This window comes from Oncorhynchus nerka, linkage group LG6 (assembly GCF_034236695.1).
Source record: "Oncorhynchus nerka isolate Pitt River linkage group LG6, Oner_Uvic_2.0, whole genome shotgun sequence".
In the NCBI taxonomy this organism is placed as follows: domain Eukaryota; kingdom Metazoa; phylum Chordata; class Actinopteri; order Salmoniformes; family Salmonidae; genus Oncorhynchus; species Oncorhynchus nerka.
Window position 1 is genome coordinate 54,130,133 of NC_088401.1, and position 18,299 is coordinate 54,148,431.

General features: G+C 41.2%; 1 protein-coding gene across 2 annotated transcripts; it reads right to left on the minus strand.

Moving 5' to 3' along the window:
- Nucleotides 1-4,338: 4,338 nt before the first annotated feature.
- On the minus strand, nt 4,339-10,285 carry LOC115131155 (P2Y purinoceptor 4). 2 transcript variants are annotated; one of them, XM_029662751.2, is made up of 2 exons: nt 10,178-10,285; nt 4,339-9,073 (listed from the first exon to the last, which is right to left on the minus strand). In XM_029662751.2, the coding sequence occupies exon 2, from the start codon at nt 9,028-9,030 to the stop codon at nt 7,930-7,932; it is 1,101 nt and encodes a 366-aa protein (XP_029518611.1). In that variant the 5' UTR covers nt 9,031-9,073; nt 10,178-10,285; the 3' UTR covers nt 4,339-7,929. The 2 variants fall into 2 exon arrangements, with proteins under 2 accessions (XP_029518611.1, XP_029518610.1); XM_029662750.2 differs by having other exon boundaries at nt 10,174-10,284.
- Nucleotides 10,286-18,299: the final 8,014 nt, after the last annotated feature.

An 18,299-nucleotide genomic window follows, 5' to 3' on the forward strand; every position in this document is an offset into this window, starting at 1 on the left:
TAGGCTACTTCCAAACCCAAGACCTGGGTAGACTGTTTACATGTATTTAACTGTGTAATGTGTTGGCAGACTGAATGAACTAAAACTTCCCACATGTAAACACACACATAATGACACCCATCACACCTCCAAGACCCAAATCTCGTTTTCAGTCGCATTTCCTAATAAGGAGGCTTGAAACCAAGGCTAAATCAGTCAGTTCAGACCTCCTTTAATTTGGATGCTACCATTGTCCTTGAGGGCGGGGGTGGAGTTCGATGGATAGCCTATTGTAGATTCCCTTTTTTAAAAGCCTCCATAGGCCTAAAATGTGAACCTGTTATTAGTAATATGTTCTTATTTAAAAAAAAACATATGCACATTTCTATTGAAATATACGTTCCCGCTTCTTCTGTGGACATCTCAACTGTTGGTCTCATATGTCAAATTCCTTCCAGGCAATTGATCCAGTGATTGGGGGCCGGAGTGGTGTCACACTTGTTCCTCATCCCTAGCAGACACAGCTGATTAAACTAATTGCGTTCTAAACTGAAGATCATGACTAGTCAGATGCGTTAGCTGGAGCTAGGGAAAATGTGTGACGCCAATCAGGCCCCCGAGGACAGGAGTTTCCCACCCCTGACGTAGATCGTGAGAGGTTATAATCTCACACGACGAGAGTGGGAGAGACTCCACAAACGTTGGGTAAAAAAATACATTGTTCCTCGGTCAACAAAAAAAACTGGAGAATATATTTTGCTTCGCCCGCAGAGCTCAATTCAGTGCAGAATGCGTCTCTTTCCTTTCACACTTGATATAATACACTACTCAGTCCTCAGAGTAACTAAATTATTAGAAACGTATTATCCGTTGGGTATTTTTTATATATTTTTTTACATAGACTGGTGTCTACAATATTGTGACCCTGAGTATTCAGCACAGATGTTCTTCACCTGCGGCAGAGCCATGTCCTTGGAGCAGCGGCGCCTTTCATGAGGCGAGCGCGATGTGTGTGGATCAACGACAGAGGCGGGGGGGCGCACGGATCCCTCTTTTTTCTAACGGTGTAATTAATAAGTGTATGAAGAGTAATACATAGATTACAGTACAATATAGAGTTAAATACAGCGATATGTATCATGCATTACTTTGAAACACTGCATGCATTGTCAAAAATAACTTTTGATTACCCCCCCAAAAAACGTGGGGAAAAATGAAAACATTCAGGAAAAAACGGCCAATTTGTAATCTTTCCTGTGTTTATTTAAGGAATATACATTTTCAATTAAATCAGTACATTATGAAACTCATCAAGCTTTTAAAACGTATAAACCCATATCCTGAAAAATAGCCGAGATGTTTAGGGATGATTATAAACATTCAATAACTTAACATATTTTTTATTACTCTATTAAAATATGTTTACCTTAATACTCTGAAAGTTGTAGGCTTTCAGTGCATAGTTTCCATATGCATGTGGTATGCTCAATATAATATTTACATAAGACCTATTTACATCTATAAAAATATACAATTTGCAAATTACAAAAGTTATTTTCTAAGTCCATTGCATTTTACAAGTCCAACAGCATTCATAAATGTCAGAGAACTTATGGCATTAATAAATGTTCTCATTACTGAGGTCTGAAAGGAACAACAATATTTTACCCAAATGTTACCCTATATCAAGAGACAATATGTTCCCATATATTTACCGAATAGAGGTTTCAAAAAATAATGTTTGTATTTAGCTTATTTTTATACCAAGTTCTAGCATTAAAATATCGTCTGCTGTAAATGAATTGCTGAGACTAGGCTACTTAAACTTGCTTTATGATAAACATTATGCTTTTATTACACATTCTGCAGTGAGCTATACAATGCCTGTTTACTTGCCTGTTTATACTATACCAATGAAAATGTATAAATTCATAATCTTTAGCTATTATAGAAAATATTGAGGCCCTTCGTATAGTAAATGTCTATAACAATTCAATTGACTTGGTACTGACTTCACTGAAAAAAATATAGTCGAAGAAACTCCTTGCTAAACTTCCCCTCTTTTATTTTGGGTTAAGATTATTTTCAACTCAACATCACTCGTAACAATCTCAACCTATATCTCAATAAACGCGATAAGCCCATAGGTAATTAACTGATATAGTTTGACATGATGCCCATGATTTAGTAAAGAAACCGATGGGGCCACCTACTGACCAAGCTGAGAACATCCTACATGAGATGACTGAATCTTCTGTAAAGATGTGCAGTGGTATATACTATTGGTAATTATATTGTATATGGTTGGTTTATACAACGTTATATATCCTAACAACAGAGTACAGTCGTGGCCAAAAGTTTTGAGAATGACACAAATATTAATTTCCAAAGTTTGCTGCTTCAGTGTCTTTAGATATTTTTGTCAGATGTTACTATGGAATACTGAACTATAATTACAAGCATTTCATAAGTGTCAAAGGCTTTTATTGACAATTACATGAAGTTGATGCAAAGAGTCAATATTTGCAGTGTTGACCCTTCTTTTTCAAGACCTCTGCAATCCGCCCTGGCATGCTGTGAATTAACTTCTGGGCCACATCCTGACTGATGGCAGCCCATTCTTGCATAATCAATGCAGGGACTTTGCCAGAATTTGTGGGTTTTTGTTTGTCCACCCGCCTCTTGAGGATTGACCACAAGTTCTCAATGGGATTAAAGTCTGGGAAGTTTCCTGACCATGGACCAAAAATATCGATGTTTTGTTCCCTGGCCACTTAGTTATCACTTTTGCCTTATGGCAAGGTGCTCCATCATGCTGGAAAAGGCATTGTTCATCACCAAACTGTTCCTGGATGGTTGGGAGAAGTTGCTCTCTGAGAATGTGTTGGTACCATTGTTTATTCATGGCTGTGTTCTTAGGCAAAATTGTGAGTGAGCCCACTCCCATGGCTGAGAAGCAACCCCACACATGAATGGTCTCAGGATGCTTTACTGTTGGCATGACACAGAACTGATGGTAGCGCTCACCTTGTCTACTCTGGACAAGCTTTTTTCCGGATGCCCCAAACAATCGGAAAGGGGATTCATCAGAGAAAATTACTTTACCCCAGTCCTCAGCAGACCATTCCCTGTACCTTTTGCAGAATATCAGTCTGTCCCTGATGTTTTTCCTGGAGAGAAGTGGTGTCTTTGCTGCCCTTCTTGACACCAGGCCATCTTCCAAAAGGCTTTGCCTCACTGTGCGTGAAGATACACTCACACCTGCCTACTGCCATTCCTGAACAAGCTCTGTACTGGTGGTGCCCCGATCGCGTAGCTGAATCAACTTTAGGAGACGGTCCTGGCGCTTGCTGGACTTTCTTGGACGCCCTGAAGCCTCTTCACAACAATTTAACCGCTCTCCTTGAAGTTGATGATCTGATAAATGGTTGATTTAGGTGCAATCTGCCTGGCAGCAATATCCTTGCCTGTGAAGCCCTTTTTGTGCACAGCAATGATGACGGCACGTGTTTCCTTGCAGGTAACCATGGTTGACAGAGGAAGAACAATGATTCCAAACACCACCCTCCTTTTGAAGCATCCAGTCTGTTATTCGAACTCAATCAGCATGACAGAGTCATCTGCAGCCGTGTCCTCGTCAACACTCACACCTGTGTTAACAATAGAATCACTGACATGATGTCAGCTGGTCCTTTTGTGGCAGGGATGAAATGCAGTGGAAATGTTTTTTGGGGGATTCAGTTCATTTGCATGGCAAAGGGGGATTTTGCAATTAATTGCAATTCATCTGATGACTCTTCATAATAATCTGGAGTATATGCAAATTGCCATCATACAAACTGAGGCAGCAGACTTTGTGAAAATTAATATTTGTGTCATTCTCAAAACATTTGGCCATGACTGTACATTTTTCTGTTGGGCCTAAGACTTATGTGACAAATTATTTTGTCATTCAAATGAAATATATATTTTTTTATGGATAGGTACATCAGTACTAAACATCTACATTTAAGCCTAGATATAATTTGTATTCCATTTTAGATACTTAAAGGCACCAATGCACACCACTAATCAGCTTTGTCACAGTCATCCCACAGAGTGGCGCTAGTGCTCATGGGATTCCAAATCTGACCAGACTACAAATCTTCAGATAAATATCCATGGGAATCATATTCTTCCTGGGGCTTGCTATTACATCAGTGTACGGCTTTAGCAACTAGCTGGTCTCTTTGAGCACAACATCTGTATTTAAATATGCCCTTTAATGCACCCTTGTTTGAAAGGAGAGCAGAGGTATGAAGGTAGTGGGGAATACAAGACAACTAAATCATTGCAAAACACTGAATTGCAGACAATTAGTTGAACATTAGTTTGACTAGTTTATGACAATGGACAACCAGTAACTGAAGGCGTACAACAAACAATGCATAAGTAAATGTAATTGCTAAAATATACATAAGTATCAAAACTAAAAGTGGAAATTATTTCTAGTTCCTTATATTAAGCTAACCAGACGGCACCTTTTTCTTGCTTTTTTTCATTATATACTGATAGCCAGGGGCACACTCCAACAGTCAGACATAATTTACAAACGAAGCATGCGTTTTTAGTAAGTCTGCCAGATCAGAGGCAATATGGATTACCAGGAATGTTCTCTTGATAAGTGTGTGAATTTGACCATTTTCCTGTCCTGCTAAGCATTCAAAATATAACAAGTACTTTTGGGTGTCAGGGAAAATGTATGGAGTAAAAAGTACATTATTTACTTTAGGAATGTAATGATGTAAAAGTTGTCATTGACAACAACTAACAATGCTCTACAGAAATATGGAGAATACACCTGCTGTGTACTGTGACTATTTTAACACCATCTCTTGCTTTGTGGAGAGTTGGTCTTCCCCTATTTCAGATGTCAATATCAGTTTGTTTATGGATGATTACGATGGATAATCAATATGGAGCCTTGGCTGGAAAGTGGAAACACAAGATCTTTTCCATGGGGTGTTGGTGGGGCCAGCTTGGTTTTCTTGGCACGGACCAGGGAAGGAAAAACCCAAACAGTCCAGTACCATGACCAGCTCACTTCCTGCTCTTGTTTCTCCATCCGTCCTGTCCTCCCACTTCCTCAGGTCTCCTCACTTTCACCCATGTCTGATTCATGGAGGACCTACATCCGATAACGCCTCATGTTTGGATGAGACACGCAACCAACCATTACTTTCCCACACTCTCCCTCTATCATAACCCCATTCAAGTCTGCAAGACACTGCAGCATGAAGGAGTTCAATTTGATATACGCACACAACTTAGATTTTGGTTAATCAACCAATGTCATGGATAAATATTGACATAATACATAACAAAATACAATTATAACCAAATGGCAGTAAGCAAATGTGGATTTATAAAAATAGATTTAATGGCATTATATTGTTATAAACCTATTGAACCATGTGCCTTCCTATCATACCTTGAACCTGAGTTATAATGCCTTATATAAACACGACCAGTAGCTTTAATATGAAGTACAGCAGTATAGTACTTCAAATACCCTTAGGAATGAACCTCTGACCTGCAATCTGCTTTACAGAGACATCTGCTTTCACATGGAAAGTAAGGCAGTCTTTCTGAGAGAAACAACAACAACAACCAAAACTAATGTGGAAAAAGACTGTGTTGGGTCAAGTAATGAATCCAAATTGGGTAATGCAGGAAAATCTCCTCTTTATCCAAAGTGTGGGTTGTTGGATGGAGTTGATACTCCAGCCTACACACCCTTTCAGTCCCTCCCCTGGTTTCCTCACAGCAGAGACAGACAGATAGACAGCTGTGGGGACTGTGCTGAAGGACACAAACAGCTGGGAGAGGACTAGTGCTTTAGCTACCACACATTTTTTGGATAACACACACTGTTTCTGTTGAACTGTTTCAGCTTGCCTCAACCTTTGAGTTTTTTTAAAATTATTGTAACGTCACCTCCACTCTGACTGGAAGTGTCACGTTCGTAGTAAGGATCGTACCAAGGCGCAGCGTGAGTAGAGTTCCACATAATTTTAATAAATCGAAACTGAACAAAACAACCGACCGACCGACCGACCGACCGACCGATCGATCGACCGACCGACCGACCGACCGACCGATCGACCGACCGAAATGTGCCGCTACTGATGTGCACTAAGGCAACCAAACATAGACAAGATCCCACAACACAAATGAGGAAAATGGCTACCTAAATATGATCCTCAATCAGAGACAACGATAAACAGCTGTCTCTGATTGGGAACCATATCAGGCCAACATAGACATACAAAAAACCCTAGACATACAAAAACCCTAGACATACAAAAACCCTAGACATACAAAAACTAGAGTACCCACCCTAGTCACACCCTGACCTAACCAAAATATATAGAAAAACCGAGATAACTAAGGTCAGGGCGTGACAGGAAGACATTTTTACCAGCCAAACTCCTTGGATCATATTTAAAAAATGTTATAGGAAGAGATGCTTTTGATGATCACAGTAACCGATAATCCATAATAATCCAATCTGTTATACCCATCCACAGAGCCTCTCTCTGAGTACGTGCTACCATAATAACACAAATCTGAACAAACAGATTACAGATTACATACATTTCCTCCTGCTCTTCAGAGTCCTGTAGCTACTGTGCATAACAGGCTTTGCATAACAGGCTGTGGTAATATTTTTATTTGATTTTATTTATTTAACCTTTAATTAACTAGGCAAGCCAGTTAAGATTTTATTCTATGAGACGACAGTCTGGCTCAGACAGAGGCACATAAACTGTTTTGTTCCCCTGGTTGAAAGGATTTGAACTCTTGTCTTACAAGCACAGCAACCGGCAGAATTAAATTAATAGACAAGTATTCAGAGTAGGAAGAGACTGTACAGTACATGTATAAAACAGACTTGGCTTTTACATTTTTGCAGAAGCTCTTATCCAGAGCAACTTATCGTAGCAATTAGGTTTAAGTGCCTTGCTCAACAGATTTTTCACCTAGTAGGCTCGGGGATTTGAACCAGCAACCTTTCAGTTACTCTTATCCACTAGGCTACCTGCCATAGCTTCTTACTAACAAGGGGGAATGTAGATGTCTCACGGTACTACATACTTACAACACTGTTTTAAAGTGTTAGTGGTGATAAGGAACTTTAAAGTACTACTTAAGTCGTTTTTTGGGGGTATCTGTACTTTACTATTTATATTTTTGACAACTTTTACTTCCTAAAGAAAATAATGTACCTTTTACTCTATACATTTTCCCTGACATCCAATAGTACTCATTACATTTTGAATGCTTAGCAGGACAGGGAAATGGTCCAATTCACGCACTTATCAAGAGAACATCCCTGGTCATCCCTACTGCCTCTGATCTGACGGACTCACTAAACACACATAAATAAAAAAGCAAGAAAAAGATGTCGTCTGGTTTGCTTAATATGAGGAATTGGAAATAATGTATAGTTTTACTTTTACTTTTGATACTTAAGTATATTTTAGCAATTACATTTACTTTTGATACTTAAGTATTTTTAAAACCAAATGCTTTTAGACTTACTTACTCAAGTAGTATTTTACTGGGTGACTTTCATTTTTACTTCACTCAAGTATGGTAATTGGGTACTTTTCCACCACTGTTTTCTGAACTCAACCGTACTCTCACTTCTTCATTCTCTTTAATATGACATTGACCGAACAGCCTTATAGGAACTGAATTTCTCACTCAGGTCTGAGCTCTGGCAAGAGGCCCCTTCGTTCACCCTGGACAGTAGTCATCCTGTGTCTGAAATGACAGAACAGCATCCAAAGAAAGTACAGCTGTGTAGTGGCCAGCCTAGGGCTATTAACTGTTTCCTTCCTGTTTATATTATGGAGGTTAGGCATATCTATATGATGCCCCATAGTTGTCCATATGTATAACCCACTATCTCATAGGTTCAACGCTGGCTTTAGGCTCTGGGTTCTTATAGACCAGCGCGATCTCATGGTTCTTTTTGGGGCGCTTTTTCAGGCAGGCAGCAGAGAGGCTGGTGGTTGTCGGTCTATTTCCAGTGAGAGCTTTGACCAGCTTAGAGCGGTAGTGATCCCCAGCCAGGAAATACAGGAGGGGATCAATACAACTGTTCACACTGGCCAGAGGCCTGGTGATCTTATAGGCAAAGTTGACTTTGTTCAGGAATTCACATTTGGCATTCAGTACACGGTAGGTATAGTAGAGGGTGCGTGTGATATGGAAGGGTACAAAACACACGGCGAACACCACCAGCACCACCACAATCAGCTTGATGGACTTGGTGCGGGAGGGTGAGTTCTGCTGGCTGGACGAGAGCCCCCGTCTGGGCCGACACAGAGCCAGTGCCATCAGACAGTAGCAGACCATGATAACCATGAAGGGGACGCCGAACAGCAGGATCATGACCGCAGAGCTGTAGTCCACATACTCCTCAAACTGCTCGGGATTGGTCGTATCGTGACACATCGTGTCGTTGTCCCTCTGGCTGGTGGTGACAAAGATGAGGTTGGGCACCAGACACGCCGTGACAGCAGCCCACACCATTCCACACACGGCGTGGGCATGGCGTGGCTTCACCATGGTCAGGGCCTTGATGGGGTGGCAGATGCCCAGGTAGCGGTGGACGCTGATGCAGGTGAGGAAGAGGATGCTGCTGTAGAGGTTGGCGTAGAACAAGAAGCGGACGATCTTGCAGGCGGCCACGCCGAAAGGCCAGTGGCTGCGGTTAGCGTAGTAGTAGATGAGGGTGGGCAGGGAGAGAACGTACAGGAAGTCTGAGAGGGCCAGGTGGAACATGTAGACGGTGCTGGTGTTCCACGGTCGCATCTTGGTCAGGAACATCCACAGAGCCACAGAGTTCAGCACCAGACCCAGAACACACACCAGGCTATAGGAAACAGGCAGTAGGATGTACTTAAACTCCTCATCAAAGCGACAGGTCTCGTTGGAATAACCAGCACTCAGAAGAATGGACAGGTTCTGCACAAGGTGGCTGTTAATGGCTGAGTCCATCTTCTGTCTCTTCAGCAGAGAGCTAAGGCTTGGATTGTAATATCTGTGGAGACATTGAATACATTTGGAATCGACATGGCATCACTCTGAAAATGACAGTTTCACCAATAATAATATATATATTATACTATTATACTATATATATATAGTATGAATTCTCATTTTGAAGCAGTCCCTGATTCAATTTTTTTCCGGAAAGAAAAATATTAACAGCATGTTGTGTTAGAAATACAAATGTCTTGTTGACATATTTGAAGAATGAACTGAAGTTCAACATGCTCATAAAAGTTTACTGCAATGCATATAGCCAGGGCCGGCTCCAGGCATAAGCAATATAAGCAATAGCCTTTTTTTAGGAACTCAGTCGCAACTTGTTGAGAGTTAGAATAATAGAATAGACCAGGTGCAAGTTCGAAATTTGGTTGTGCATTAGCAGTTTCTCTCTTGTTTTGTCAGTCACTGACTGTCACTCAATTAGCCATGTCAGCTAAGAATTTGGTATGTTAGTATGTTAGTCTGCCAGTTATCTAAACGTGTTGTAATTATGGTTGAATACTAACCGGGCACGCAGAGCACATTGATTTTGTTAGTCACTCTCGCTCAGATATGTTTAAATTCGTTTTAAACGGCAAAAACACTTCACCCCACCCCATGGCAAGATGGGTAGAATTGCATAAATTAAAAATAACATGGCAACATTTGATCATTTTATGTGTAGAACTGCATGAAATACATTTTCAAATGTACATTTTTCTCTCAGCTGTCAAAAGGGTTCCACTAAAAGATTAGGCCCGTTTGGTGTGCCACCCCAACCGAAAAGTCTAGAGCCTGTTCTGCTCTGCCTAACCTAAAAAAAGAGTTTTAATTTCCTACAAAGCCTATCCTGAAATGAACCCCAAATATCGAGCTATAACCATAAACTGAGAACATTGGTATTGTATCTAAATCTGTAATCCAAATAGTTCGGCGGAAGATTACAGAGAAATGCGCGCATGATTTAAAAAATACATTTTAAAAACTGACGAGGATACGCACTTCTAGAAAACCTGGCAAAGCAATGTGACTCGTCGTAATAATTGTAATATAGCTAATAACCCGGACATAAGGGTTAACTCCAACGTTGAACTGAGATGTACAACTTACCCACCGAATATACAAAATTGACTTGCCGAGACGGACTTGATTTGTGACCGCTGCTCTCAGCGCAGTGAGTGCACTATCTCTGCAAACGGCTTGGATAGAAATGGGATATGCATGCGTCTGACTGATTGTCTGGTCTAAAGGAAATATGCCAGGTTCTTCTCATCCTTCCCCCTGAAATACAACTCCGATATTACTGAGGCAAGTTATTCGTTTTAAACCCGATATTCAATCAATAGTTTTGCATGATAATAACACTGATTTCAAATAGTGCTCAATATGAACTTTTTGATTACTTCTATTTTGTGCCTTTTGAAGTGATGTAGCATAATTCTCACAATATTGCTTCATGTACACAGAGTGTACAAAACATTAAGAACACCTGCTCTTTCCATTAAATAGACTGACCAGGTGAATCCAGGTGAAATCTGTCATCCCGTATTGATGTCACTTGTTAAATCCATTTCAATCAGTGCAGATGAAGGGGAGAAGACAGATTTTTTTTTAAATATATAGTTTTAACCCTTACGACAATTGAGACATGAATTGTGCGTGTGTGACATTCAGAGGGTGAATGGGAAAGACAAAAATATTTAAGTGCCTTTGAACGGGGTATGGAAGTAGGTGCCAGGAGCACCGGTTTGTGTCAAGAACTGCAACACTGCTGGGTTTTTCACGCTCAACAGTTTCTCGTGTGTATCAAGAATGATCCACCACCCAAGGGACATCCAGACAACTTGACACAACTGTGGGAAGCATTGGAGTCAACATGGGCCAACATTCCTGTGGAACTCTTTCGACGCCTTGTAGAGTCCATGCCCCGACAAATTGAGGCTGTTCTGATGGCAAAAGTGGGTGCAACTCAATATTAGGAAGGTGTCCTTAATGTTTTGTACAGTGTATTTGCAGGAATTGGTGATTTCTCAAAAATAAATCATTCACATATAACCGCAACCACAAATATCATATCAAGTAGAAAAACACAAACACACGGCGTATGGAGCTGTGTCGGGGACCAAATTGGGAAGTAAAATCGATGAGATGTGCTGACACTGCGTGCATGTCTGACCTCCTACATTTACATTTACATTTAAGTCATTTAGCAGACGCTCTTATCCAGAGCGACTTACAAATTGGTGCATTCACCTTATGACCTCCAGTGGAACAGTAGTGCATCTAAATCTTTTCAGGGGGAGGGGGGTGAGAGGGATTACTTTATCCTATCCTAGGTATTCCTTAAAGAGGTGGGGTTTCAGGTGTCTCCGGAAGGTGGTGATTGACTCCGCTGTCCTGGCGTCGTGAGGGAGTTTGTTCCACCATTGGGGGGCCAGAGCAGCGAACAGTTTTGACTGGGCTGAGCGGGAACTGTACTTCCTCAGTGGTAGGGAGGCGAGCAGGCCAGAGGTGGATGAAGTCTGCTAAGTCTGCAACTTCCTTTCAATAGAAGAGGAATCAACCCTAACAATTTCATGAGAACTGGCACATAACCAAAAGCGCCGAAATCTTATGACTCAACACCGTCGGCGACCCACTGTGTATGAAATTGGAAAGAATCTGTATTAAATCAAAGTGGAACTAACATGAACTGCGATTAGCTGTATAATGACCTACAGTAGGGCCTACTGCACTAGCCTACTAATTGACCAGGGCAGCTGTATCAATATGCAGAGTAATGCAAGACTTTTATACCATTCCTGTGAAGCTCAGATGATAGCCCATGGCCCTTGCAACACTAGTGTTGTGGGTTCTATTCCCACAGGGCACCAAGAAAATATATGCACTCACTACTGTAAGTTGCTCTGGATAAGAGCATTTGCTAAATGGCAGAAATTTAAATAGCCTTTGTTTATGTATTTGATTTTCCAAATGAGTGTTAAGGTTAATATACAGTGAAAGTGATTAATCAGACTGTATTCTACCAAAAAGTATGCTACTGTTTCTCTTCAACTCTGTCCTGCTTGTCATCATTCTCATGTTACTCTACTGCCAGCCAAGCCTGATATCGGTGGGTCATTGCTACAGCTTTAAGGTTAATATTTAGAGAGTTCTGTAAATGGTTGTCTCAAAGTAGCACATTTACACAGCGGTTGATCCTGGCATGACAGGAGAAATGTACTAATGACTCTGGCCACCTTTCCACGTCATCGTCATAATTTGCCGGAAATGTGAGTGATAAAATGATAAAACAGGATCATATTTTTATAATTTTTTTATTTCACCTTTATTTAAACAGGTAGGCTAGTTGAGAACAAGTTCTCATTTGCAACTGCGACCTGGCCAAGATAAAGCATAGCAGTGTGAACAGACAACACAGAGTTACACATGGAGTAAACAATTAACAAGTCAATAACACAGTAGAAAAAAAGGGGAGTCTATATACATTGTGTGCAAAAGGCATGAGGAGGTAGGCGAATAATTACAATTTTGCAGATTAACACTGGAGTGATAAATGATCAGATGGTCATGTACAGGTAGAGATATTGGTGTGCAAAAGAGCAGAAAAGTAAATAAATAAAAACAGTATGGGATGAGGTAGGTAAAAATGGGTGGGCTATTTACCGATAGACTATGTACAGCTGCAGCGATCGGTTAGCTGATCAGATAGCAGATGTTTGAAGTTGGTGAGGGAGATAAAAGTCTCCAACTTCAGCGATTTTTGCAATTCGTTCCAGTCACAGGCAGCAGAGAACTGGAACGAAAGGCGGCCAAATGAGGTGTTGGCTTTAGGGATGATCAGTGAGATACACCTGCTGGAGCGCGTGCTACGGATGGGTGTTGCCATCGTGACCAGTGAACTGAGATAAGGCGGAGCTTTACCTAGCATGGACTTGTAGATGACCTGGAGCCAGTGGGTCTGGCGACGAATATGTAGCGAGGGCCAGCCGACTAGAGCATACAGGTCGCAGTGGTGGGTGGTATAAGGTGCTTTAGTGACAAAACGGATGACACCTTGATAAACTGCATCCAGTTTGCTGAGTAGAGTGTTGGAAGTAATTTTGTAGATGACATCGCCGAAGTCGAGGATCGGTAGGATAGTCAGTTTTACTAGGGTAAGTTTGGCGGCTTCGTTGCGGAATAGAAAGCCGACTCTAGATTTGATTTTCGATTGGAGATGTTTGATATGAGTCTGGAAGGAGAGTTTACAGTCTAGCCAGACACCTAGGTACTTATAGATGTCCACATATTCAAGGTCGGAACCATCCAGGGTGGTGATGCTGGTCAGGCGTGCGGGTGCAGGCAGCGAACGGTTGAAAAGCATGCATTTGGTTTTACTAGCGTTTAAGAGCAGTTGGAGGCCACGGAAGGAGTGTTGTATGGCATTGAAGCTCGTTTGGAGGTTAGATAGCACAGTGTCCAAGGACGGGCCGGAAGTATATAGAATGGTGTCGTCTGCGTAGAGGTGGATCAGGGAATTGCCCGCAGCAAGAGCAACATCATTGATATATACAGAGAAAAGAGTCGGCCCGAGGATTGAACCCTGTGGCACCCCCATAGAGACTGCCAAATAAATGTGGGCAGGATGAGCATTAAGCTAATGTTGGCAGAGATGCGTAGTCCATGTGTTATCTATCTGGGAATGTCAGTTTTCACGTGACTCCAAACAGGACGGTCAGAAACTACAATATTTATGTTTTTAGTTCCATATAGCATGCATCAGATCTGGGCCCGTATTCACAAAGCATCTCAGAGTAGGAGTGCTGATCTAGGATCAGCTTTGCCTTTTAGATCACAATGAATAAGATTACATGGACAGGGGGGACCTGAACTTAAATCAGCGCTCCTACTCTGAGACGGGACCTGATTCCTGTACTGTAGCTTGTGGTATGCATACTGTGTGTGTACGAGCCCATGTGTGTGGCCCTGTTGGGATTGTATATTTGAATATCTATGGCTCAAGTTTTCAAACGCAGCATACTGTTACACTTTCTGTATTTTGACTGTTCTACATCTTGAAAACTTGATCACTGACAAAATTTTTTGGGACTGTATCAAAAGTGGAGTAATGAAATGGAATTTTCCTTTACCCTTGCAGATGCCCTTGTTAAAACAACATAACTTTCACGTGTGAACGAATGCTATTGAGGATTTATACTGTAAGTGACTATTTAGCGTAATTGTGCTTCTTTGGTTCTTCAAACAAATAAGGCTCATTGCAGTATCATGGTGTCATGGTGCTAATTTACTATGCATTTCTTCTGTTCGGCCGGCAGTTCTCCTGCTCATATCCTGGGGTCAGTGCAGCCCCTCTTCTCCCTTCCCTTTAAACCCTGACCCCTGACTCATGGAGAAGTCAGAAACCCACTCAGTACCAATCAAAGGACAGGCTGATTTGCTTTATATGACTTTCACAGACAGAAAGTCAGTGTATTGTATTTTTTTTTTTATGATCAAATCCAATACCATCTGTAGTAGACTACCAGGGTGATGAGTTAGCATCAGATGAGCACTCATACAGATAATATCAATGATATTCCTCTGCTGATGACACCCAGCTATATGTGAAAACCAGTGGAGGCTCCTCAGAGAAGGAAGGGGAGAACCATCCCCCCTCTGTGATTTATATGTGATAAATATTTTTTAAAGTAATCCTTTTTAGATAAATCTATACCAAATATACGTATTCACATCACCAAATACAGCGCATTCGGAAAGTATTCAGACCCGTTCCCTTTTTCAACATTCTGTTATGTTACAGGCTTATTATAAAATCTACACTACACAAAATATGCCATAAGGACAAAGCGAAAACACGTTTTTATAAATGTTTGAAAATGTATAAAAAATCCAAATCAGAAATACCTTATTTACATTAGTATTTAAACCCTTTGCTATGAGACTCCAAATTGAGCTCAGGTGCATCCTGTTTCCATTGATCATCCTTGAGATGTTTCTACAACTGGATTGGAGACCACCTGTGTTAAATTACATTTATTGGGCATGATTTGGAAAGGCACACACCTGTCTATATAAGGTCCCACAGTTGACAGTGCATGTCAGAGCAAAAGCAAAGCCATGAGGTCAAATAAATTGTCCGTAGAGCACCGAGACAGGATTGTGTCGAGGCACAGATCTGGGAAAGGGTAACAAAACATTTCTGCAGCATTGAAGGTCCCCAAGAACACAGTGGCCTCCATCATTCTTAAATGGGAAACGTTTGGACCACCAAGTCTCTTCCTAGAGCTGGCCTCCCGGCTAAACTGAGCAATCGGGGAAGAAGGGTCTTGGTCAGGGCCATAGCACTCCACCAATCAGGCCTTTATGGTAGATTGGCCAGACAGAAGCCACTCCTCAGTAAAAGGCACATGACAGCCCACTGACGTTTTGAACACTGAAGTCCACAAGCGAAGGGAAAAGGTGAGAGGAGGAGAGCATATGGATGCGAGAAGGAATTATACAACGATCAAGGGATCATGCTGTTTCTATGTGGCTTCTATGAAAGTGAACTGTGTTTGCATGTGATCAGGGGTGTATTCATCCCTCCGATTCTGTTGAAAAACGTTTCTTAAACGGAAGCAAACAGAACAAAACGGGGATAAACATATCCTGAATTTGTCCAATAGAAACTCATTTGAAACTGTTGGACTAATGATTACACCCTAGATCAGCTAGATGCAGGCAAAGGTGTGCAAGGCGGTATTGAATGTGCCAATGTCTGTCACCTTGACTACAAAATGTATCTCGACCTGTGCACCTACGTTGAAAAACTTTCATTCATAGGCTAGGTTGTAGCAACCTCACGAAGGGTATAGGGAAAACTAGAGTATCATGTAGTAGCCTAAACTTATCGATGTTACATTGAGCTGGGTGAATGTAATATAAATGACAGTCACCCAATATGCTGTTATAGAAATAAGACCATGCCCATAATAATACAATAAAAAAAAAATGTGTATCATCCTCCCTCATCTTAAACAACCCTGATCGCCACTGGTGAAAACTGCCCCAAGTCTCTCTGCTGCCTGTGCTCGTCGAAACACCTGCCTTAAGGAGATAAGAGCTTGGATGAAGAAAAACTCCCTTCAACTTAATAGCCGCAAAACCGAGGCTCTACCCCTCACAGGTCCATTGTATCATTTCAAATCCAAGGTGCTGGAGTACAGAGCCAAAACAACAAAATATGTGTCCCAATAATTTTGACGCTCACTGTAGACGTGTTTCTTGTTGTGTTTGTAGCGTCAGCTCTGCTTTTTGTTGTTTGTCCCTTTGTTCTTTGTTTCAGGTACCCTGTCTACTTGTGCCCTTGTTTTGTGTTTTTTTATTTGATTTATTTTAACACACTCACTGTGCATTATACATTCAGGGTATTATTATTATGGAGTGGCTGAGGATCCAACTTTTCCCAGACCTTTTTTGTTCGAACGTTAAAGGTCCCCAAGCTCCTGCGCATGTGTTAATTCTCTCCTTATGTGCTCTCCGTGCTCTACTTTTAGAGAACTCTTGTGAATGGTGCTTGTTTAATAAAGATAGATGAAAGATGAATCAATGTCTGCAAGATCCCATGAGGATAGTACTCTACATAAAATAAAATAATATAATAGCATTGCGTTACTGTAAGACAACAAACACCACCACATTTTCCTCTCATGTGGCTAAAACTCAACAGGTCATTCCGCTAGGCAAAATAAAAAGGTCGGCTCTGTAGGCTACTACGAAACCACACTGTATAGTATAACTAAAGAAGATCTAAGCGCATATCCCAATGAAACTGATTTGAGATCAAATGGTTGGTATGCAGACGCTGCATGGACGTTTCACCAGTAAAACGCTGCCAGTCGTGAATTATCATTCACACCTGGCAGCGAGAAATGTGAAGGGAAGGAGACCAGAAAAATATGTGCATAACGTAGAGGTAAAGAAACACATGCACCCGGGAAAAAAAGGTCAGGGAAAAGTCAGCTCCGCAGTCACAGCCTTATTACTATTAGTAGTAGCAGTTGGATTAGAATGATTTGAAAGGAATCACAGACACACTGTCATCTTGTTCCTGGCTTTAAACTAACCTACTGTAGTGGACAAAGGCTGTTGGGTTTATAGAGGAGCAGACAGGATCACTATGTTGACGTTCTGCTAAAAGTCCCAGAATCCCCTGAGGATGTCCTGTGATGACATCACGAGAGTTCCACCGGAGCCAGTCTGACCGGGGGTCTTATCAGTCCAGGAGGGGAGACCAGTACACATTTGCCTCTACGGTCAGCCAGGGGGTCACAGACACATACTTGCTGTCAGGGGATACAGAGGGATGTGTTGGCTCATTTTTGAATGACTAACTTGTACGTATGCACCACCACAGGACGCAAACACACAGGCCGATAATATCAACAGATTTCTCAGAATCTCACATGGACACGCATCCTCCACTCTTGCCTGTGTTAGAACGAGTAGAACTTACATGGCCAGCGCAGACAGGAAATGGTTCTGGGTTCCGAAGTTATATCAGACCCACATACAGCTCGTAGTTATAGAACATTTGCTGAAAGGACAAATGCCTTTTATTTTCCCATAATGACTGTCGCTCCATGGGTACACTTTAAATTGGAATTTTCATAAGAGTAAAAGTATTTCTCCTGTTCAAACATGCAGGCCTTGATAACATCCACTGAGCTAGTGTGTGGTACTGACATTGACATTCATTATGTAAAAGACCCAAATCATGTCAGGGGAACAAGTGAGTACAGCAAAGAGACAGAGTAGTGTGGTTTTTGTGGGTGTAACTGGCAATATAGTGTGAAACCAGACACAGGAAATTTTGGGGAAGATATCCAACAAAGGCTTCAAGAAAAAATAACAATGAGCAAAGATAACTAAACCTGTTATAATTTTGCAAATTAAGCAAATTATGACAGCTATTCAATTGAATTTCTGTCATTTCTATTAAGATTCCAATATCATTGTGTTTATATGCTGTATCTAGGTATACCATTTTAGGTTGATGGTTATATCAAGGCATGGTCGATGTGTTTTTCCGCTATTGTATTTTTGTGCCAGCAAGGCCTGCACCATTAAGAGTGTGGCTAGTTTATAGTTTTATATGAAGACAAAACAAACAGAATTCCATAGTACAGTCTGGGATATGAAACCTCCCCATGCTCAATCTCCTTTGGATTATATGGTCCCAAATGTCCTAATAA

Excerpts from the sequence above, each read along its gene's own strand:
- LOC115131155 (XM_029662751.2), bottom strand. The coding sequence starts at position 9,030 with ATGGACTCAGCCATTAACAGCCACCTTGTGCAGAACCTGTCCATTCTT.